This window comes from Cariama cristata, unplaced genomic scaffold (genome assembly GCF_000690535.1).
Source record: "Cariama cristata isolate BGI_N322 unplaced genomic scaffold, ASM69053v1 scaffold36409, whole genome shotgun sequence".
Taxonomy (NCBI): Eukaryota; Metazoa; Chordata; class Aves; order Cariamiformes; family Cariamidae; genus Cariama; species Cariama cristata.
Genome location: NW_009635818.1, coordinates 1,704 through 9,025, shown reverse-complemented (window position 1 = coordinate 9,025; position 7,322 = coordinate 1,704). Strand labels below are relative to the sequence as shown.

The window sequence follows — 7,322 nt, the reverse complement described above, 5'->3', positions numbered from 1 at the left end:
TTTGACAGCCGCGGTTGCTGTGTCGGCATCGCTGGGATGAACCTGGGAGAGCCCATTTCTGCCTGGCTGAAATGACGGAGAGGTTTGCAACGTGCCTGGCTCCTCGGCTAATCTGCAGAAGCTGAAAGCACCCGAGAAAGTAATTTTAGGGCTGGCAAATTAGGAAACCGCTGTCTCCTTCTGTTGCTATCACTCGCAATAAGAAGCCAAGGCCCAAACCAAGATGTGAAGCAGAGAGCGGAAGAGGGGACCCCTCCCGTGCTGAATCGTTGGCAGTTGGTGCCTGTGCCGTGGCGGTGGGGCACGCTCTCCGTGCCGAAAGCCTGGGGCCCCGGCTGCTGGCCTCCTCCGTCCTTCCCCTGCTCCTGGGGGCAGAGGCACCAATGAGCTGGCAGTGACACCGGCCGGTGTCCCACCAGCACGGCCTTTGCTCTCCATCCCCTGACCCCATGGTATGGGTGATACCCAAATACTCACGTAGCCCCTTTCCTTTTTACCCTTCCAGGCTCTGCTTTCTCCTTGGAGGCCAAGCCAGAGCAGAGAGCCACCCGGGATGAAGGTCCTCCTTCTGTTCCTTCTCTCCCCGCTCCAAGGTAGACTGCCCCAATTGTGTCCTGCTCCGGGACAGTAAGCCAGGTTTGGGCTGCTGAAAGTAATTGGCAGCCCTAAAAAATTGGCTGGGGGGGCACTGAGGGGTGTTTGCAGCTGCAGCTTCCACAGAGGTGAAACATCTCATGGGCTGACATGCCTCTGGTGGGGTCTCTGGGGCAGGACATGTCCTTTCCAGGGAAAGGAGATGCTCTCCATCCATCCCTTCTGGGGTCGGAGAGGTCCTCTCAGTCTCTGCCGACGTGGGTGGTGGCACCTGGGAGAGGGTGGCCTTGAGAGATGGGAAGTCCTGCTGCCCAGGGAACCCTGGCGAATCCTCGCGGCGTGGCCGTAGGGACATCGGGGAGGTGGCCGATGGCACCCAGCCCGTCCAGGATGGGGTCGGGATGACTGGGGCAGAGCGCCTTGGGTGCCACGCACGACAGCCGCTGCGGGGGTGCGGCGTTCGCCGGGGATGGCCGCACCTCCGGCTGAACCGGTGTCTCTATGCACTTGTGCAACGCAGGAGCGGGAGCCAGCAGCTGCCAGGAAGAGGACTTCCGCTTCTGCGGGGACCGAAACCAGACCCAGAACAGCTCCGTCGTCTACGAGCACGGCCCCGCCACCATCTCCATTGAGAACACAGCCCAGGCACTGATAATAAAAAGGCCCTTTTTGCCAAACAGGAGAAACTCTTACTACAAGTACAGCTTGCCCCCCGCTTTGGGCAGGTACCGCTTCTGCGTCTACTGGTTCAAGACCAACAGGACCCTGAGGCTGGTGTACGGGAAGCAGAGCTTCCTCCTGGGTGAGGACCCGTCCAGCAGCATCACCCGGGGGAAGGAGAGTCAGAAAACTGAAAGAACCAGCACCTCTATCTTCAATGTGTCCTACATCTCAAAGGGTGGGAAGAACACCTCCCTTGACAGTGCAGCTGAATACTTCTTCCCTGGTAAAGGCAATTCAACATTATTTCAATGAAATAAAGGGTTCGTTGCATCCCCAACCCATTCTCTAGCCATCAGCAGAGCGTTGGTGGCGTCCCAGGATGTGCTACAGCATGATGATGTGAAGACACAGCTGAAGGGTGATGGAGGGGAACATAGGTTCGGTTGAAGGAGCCCAGAGGCAACTCCTGGTACCCAGGCTCCCTAGAGATGAAGATGGAGAGTTTCAAAAGTGTTTTGCCCCCTAAAATCCCGGGAAATTGTGTGCTTTGCAGAGGTCTCCGAGGGTTCTGTCTGCAATGCTAGGCACCTAGCTAGCCTCAGCCAGCCTGGTCCCGATGGCCTCGGTGGGAGCCGAGCTCTGGGCAGCAGGAGAAGCCCTCTGGGTTGGGGTATCCATCAGCTCTGGGCTTGGGGTCACCTTGAAACCCTCTGCTTTCTGCTCCTACCAGGGCTGTGCCCGGCTGGTTCGGGGCACGGGGAAGCTGGCTCTGCTCATGTGTTTCATGGCATTTCCCTTCATGTGTCCATCAGCCTCTCCAGAGAGCATACCCGTCTGGGAGCAAGATGTGGAGGAGCAGCTCTCTGCTTTGGACAGCCTCATCGCCCAGCCCCTGGTGCCGGCGACAGGAGCCACAGAGCAGCGGACGGTTCGGCGGTGAGTTCCCAGCTTGCGCTGTTCCTGTTGCCGCTGATGCACTGCCCGCTGCGTCCTGCTCACTGCGCCCTTTCCCCAACAGAAAACTCAAGGAGCTGGAGAAGATGCTGGCCAAGGTGGAGCTTGAAGGGCAGAACCAGACCTTTGGGAAGGCCACTGTGCATGCGACTGTCCTGAGGGTCCTGCCCACTCAGGCTCCTCGGCATCTGGTCTTTGCTTCCCAAAGAGAGGTGGGTCCTGGGCAGCCTGCCCTGGTGCTCTTGGCCCACCGGCATCCTCTCCCAACGTCTCTCCTGGTGAGTCTTTCCTTGCAGGAGGATGGAGAGGTCTATGGGTTCGCGGTGGACCTGCCGAGCAGCCTGTTTGTGATGGCAAAGGAGAGGGAGGAGGTGGTGGAGCACAGGGTGCTCCTCATGGACATCAACAGCCAAACCATGTTCCAGGTAATGCCCATGTGCATGGCGTGGTGGAGTGTCCCTGCCATGCTGGGGGCTCCGGTGGTACAGAGCAGCAGGGATGCTGCCCAGACCAGGCTGCTGGTGCTCGCTCGGAGAAGATGCTTCAAAGATGAGCTAGAAGCTTGATGAGGAAAGAGGCATGGGACCTCCTTCTTGGGGACTCTCACCTGCTTCATGCCTGGCAGCGCTCCCTACCCACACTGCCACTGCCTCCTCTTCTTCTCCAACAGGATAAAAACAGCAGCCAGGTCCTGGGTGACAAGGTGCTTGGCATCTCCCTGGCAGACATGGTGGTGGCCAACCTCTCCGACCCAGTGGTCCTCACTTTCTTCCATGACCAGCTGCCGGTAGGTGGGGAAGCAACCTCATCAAACCTGATCCCACCGGGAATGGAGGGGCAAGGAGGGCTTAGGCCCTGCCAGCCTAGTGAGTGGTCACAATCCAGCAGGTCCATGCCCTTGGCCTGCCTGTACAGGGTCTGCTATGTCTTCTGGGACTGTATCATGATCATGGCTTCACCGCGTGCACTGGTGGTGGTGCTGCCTAAGCCTGGCCAGGAGATGCTGCTTTGCAGATGTGTCACCTCCAGCACAATGTCCAGGGCTCGGGGACCCTTTGAGTTAACAGTCCCTGTCAGGCATCGGCTCAAAGCTGAGCCCCTTGTTTGAAAAAGGGGACCTGGGAGGTGGTATCTGCTCCGTGAGCTGCCAAGAGAACGCTCTCTGCCAGGCGCCCACTCCCATGATATGGGAGTTTGTCTCCTGAGACCATCTCACCTCCTGCCCCACCTTCTCCCCTATCAAATGTGCTCGCTGGGCAGCAAACCCACAGCCACATCCTGACCAGGGCCTGTGGTTTTGTTATTGCAGAGGAACGTGATGCTACTGTGCGTCTTCTGGCAGGAGGACACCACTGGTGAGTGCTCCTGTACTTGGGTGTGAAGCCAGGCGCTGCCTTCGCTCCTTTTGCAGGGTACCACAGACCTGCTGGTAGGGGTGAAAGTCACCCTGCACCTCCCTTCCTCGCTCCAGCTCCATAAACCTTTCCCACGGGGTTGATTTCAGGTTTTTTCGCTCCATAAGAGCTTTCTCCCTCCCTAGGGATGGGTCCTGATGCTGAGGATGCTGTGTGTGTGTGTGCTTGGCCTGGGACAAGCTGGGACACCCCACTTCTGTCCTCCCCCCTGCCATGGACACCTTGCCCTGAAGATCCACAAACCCAAAGGAGATATTACTGCTGCTTACCGGATCGCTCTCCCTTTCTCTTGCGCAGCCAGCCCTGGGAGCTGGGACAGCTACGGTTGTACAACAGTGACAGGGAGCAGCCAGACCGACTGCAGATGCAACCACCTCACCTACTTTGCTGTGCTGATGGTGGGTACCACCTTCCCGCAGCTCTTGACATCGTTCCCACTGCCTGTTCTTCCTCACCATCTCTCATTCCTCCTTCTCCTCAGGTCTCGTCCCCGGAGATCGCCTACATACACAGGGATTACCTGAGTATCATAACCTACATTGGCTGCCTCATCTCAGCTTTGGCATCTGTTTGCACCATCTTCTTCCTCTACTTCAGGTACAGTCTGACAGCTCACCCCACGCTCCCTGTCTGCATCCTGTCCATTGCCACTACACCTGGGTGGGCGCAAGCTCTCCAGATGCAGTCAGTGGCCTGGCTAGAAGCATGATGAAGGAGCCATGCTTGAAGAAAGCAGAGTTCTCCTCTCCAGAAACCACCCCCTTGGTCAGGTCTCCTGCAGGCCACTCGAAAACACCGGCTGTTTTCAATGATTTTGGAAAATCAGCTTGGTGGTTGTTATGGATCCGGCAAACAGAAGCCTGCAAAGATCTTTTCAAGGGCCTGGTGGAGAACATGAGTGTCTTCTCCTGAGTCACAGCACTGATCCTATATGGGTGATTCAGAGCTGAAATGATGTCACTCCCTACCCACGGTGGCCTAGACCTGAAATGTAGGATCAGCTGCAGGGACCTGAATTTGCACGTGTGACAGGTGGTCCCACCCATGGGGTTAGGCTCTCAGCCCCTGACACCACCAGAGGGGCTCCTGGCTCTTCTGACCGGGGCGAGTTGCCCCATGTGTAGCTGTGGGGTGTTGTGGGGCACCAAGGATGCTGGCCAGGCATGGTGGTGAGCTGTCCCCAACTCGATTGTCCAGAAGCAAGCAGCAAGACCAGATCACGAGCGTGCACATCCACATGAACTTGCTGGGCGCCATCTTCCTCCTGGACGTCACCTTCCTCCTCTCCGAGCACTTGGCTTCCAGCAGCAGCCAGGTGGTCTGCAGAGCTGGGGGACTGTTCCTGCACTTCTCCCTCCTGAGCTGCCTCACCTGGATGGGCATCGAGGGCTACAACCTCTACCGGCTTGTGATCGAAGTCTTCAACGCCTACCATGACCACTTCCTCCTCAAGCTCTGCCTCGTGGGCTGGGGTGAGCATGGGGGAGGCAGAGATGCCCTGAGGCCATGGGCGATGGGGTGGAGGAGCACCCGGGTAGGACTTTCCCACCATATATGGTGCCTGGATGGAGACAGAGATGTAGCCATGGGGGAGCAGATGTCTGAAATCAGAGGGGTCTGTCTGTTGAAAGACTCGATGGAGAAGGAGACTCGATGGCTGAGAGCAGAAGCCGATGCTAGAGCAAGGGTGGGTCACCTTGGGGGTCACCCAGCAAGGGAGGTATGTGAGAGCCACGGCTTGGGGTCTGAGTAGTAATGGGGTCCTCTCTTTCTGAAAGAAACATGCAGGACAGCCCAGAGAGATGGGCTTGATGCAGCAAGCACCCATGCATTTCTGCCGTGCTTTGGGCAGGAGGCCGCGGTAGGGAGATCTCATGATCTTTTGTGGCCTAAAATTCCATAGCCCTGGGTGCCCCTCAGCTGGGGTTGGTGCAGCACAGCTTGGTCCCGGGCTGGGGCTTACGCCAGGCATCCCTGTTGCATGCTCCATCCTTGGTTCCCCCTTGGGAGGGAGGATGTTGGTTTGTGCTCTATGTGGGCAGAAAGGGGCAACGCATCCTTCCAGAAAGTCCAAGGACCAGGGACTGCGGTGGCTGCTTCACTCTGTTCTTGCCACCCAGGACTCCCCTTCTTCTGTGTGGCACTGATCTTCCTGGCTAGCTGGACGAACTACGGCCCTGTCTCCATTGCTGTCTATGAATCCGTTGGCGGCAAATCCACCAACGCAACCATGTAAGTCATGGGAAATGGGTTGCCTGGTCCCTAGTCTTAGATGAAGTCAACTGGCTAAACCTTCACCGTGTCCTACAGGCTTTCCTTAGCCCACCTGTGGCTTTTCTGGGGCTTTGTGCAGGGTGATGGTGGGGGATCCCCCCTCCCTGTTTAACTAAGCTGGGCGTTGGGTTTGCACCACACCTTCATGTTTCCCCCAACCCGTCCAACTCATGTCCCCGTGGGATGACACAGTGTAACCCTCTGGCCTTTCACCTCCGTCCAGGTGCTGGATCACGAGCCCCCTGATCCATAACATCGTGAACCTGGGTTTCTTCAGCCTCGTGTTCCTCTTTAACTCGGTCATGCTGGGGGCCATGGTCCGGGAGATCCTCCGGCAGAACAAGAAAGACCATAAGCTCAAGCATGTCCTAGCCCTCTTTGGGCTGAGCATCCTGCTGGGCATCCCCTGGGCGCTGGTCTTCTTCTCCTTCACCTCCGGTGTCTTCCGCCTCGTCTCCCTCTACATCTTCACCATCATCAACTCCCTCCAAGGTGAGCCTGGGACACCGGGCTCCTCTGAAGCACAGCGGGGCTTTCATGGGGTATTGGTGGGGTGGTGATGGGGTACGAGAGGCGCTGTCCCTGGCAGGCTGGCTGGCTCGCTCTCGGCTGCTGTTGGTCCCTCAAGGGCGTTCACCCACCCTTCCTCCTCTGCCAGGTTTCCTCATCTTCGTCTGGTATTGGACCATGGTGCTGCAGGCGAGAAAGTCCCCTGACTTGCAGAGCAGCTCTGACAGCGTCAAACTGCAGCCCAACAGCAGCCAGAGCCACCTCGGCTGAGCCCTGCGGTGGCTGTGCTGTGCCATGCTGGGGCTCCCCGCACGAAGGATGGCCGCAGGAAGGACAGATACCGTCCGCTTTGCTACTGCACCCGCCCTGTAGGGCTGCTAGGAGCCCAGGGACCAGCAGTGAGGCCGGCCGCCCTGAGCCCCTTGCCTCTGCCAGCCCCCTCCCCAATTTTCCCACCCCACCGCATCCTGCCAGGCAGTGGTGCATCCCTCGGCTTGGCATCCTTGGGGCGGGAGTGAGGGATGCTTGCCCAGGCAGTGGGGGCTGCAGAAAGTGGAAAGGGCAGGGACAGGGTCCCCGGTGCCTCCAGATGTCCCCTCCTGTGCCAGGGATGATGGGTGGGAAAGGCCCCATCTTCAGCCCTTGCTGGTGGTCACTGAGAGGGTCCTTCCCCAGTGAAGACGGAATAACTCTGCCCCTGCGACACCCTCTAGTAGCTGAAATAATCTATTTTTGTTATTTTGTTGAATGTCTATTTTTGGATGGTGTGACAGTTTAATGAGTGCGCCCACACACCAGACTTGTGCCCATTAAAGTTGTTCCTGCTTGGAGCGTGGCTCACCGGGGTCTCTCTGCTGGGCGCGTTGGTGGGCTGTCCGATGGGATCCATCCCTCGGCCAGGGTTATCCCATC

General features: G+C 58.1%; 1 protein-coding gene across 1 annotated transcript; it reads left to right on the top strand.

Annotated features, from left to right (window-relative positions):
* The first annotated feature begins 553 nt into the window (after positions 1-553).
* GPR56 (G protein-coupled receptor 56) lies at positions 554-6,865 on the top strand. The gene is made up of 13 exons (XM_009707687.1): positions 554-593; positions 1,115-1,540; positions 2,070-2,193; positions 2,276-2,423; positions 2,508-2,636; positions 2,882-2,998; positions 3,521-3,566; positions 3,924-4,024; positions 4,108-4,223; positions 4,824-5,098; positions 5,747-5,858; positions 6,124-6,392; positions 6,559-6,865. Exons 1-13 carry the CDS (start codon positions 554-556, stop codon positions 6,678-6,680), a joined length of 2,025 nt encoding a protein of 674 aa, XP_009705989.1. The 3' UTR covers positions 6,681-6,865.
* The last annotated feature ends 457 nt before the right edge of the window (positions 6,866-7,322 follow it).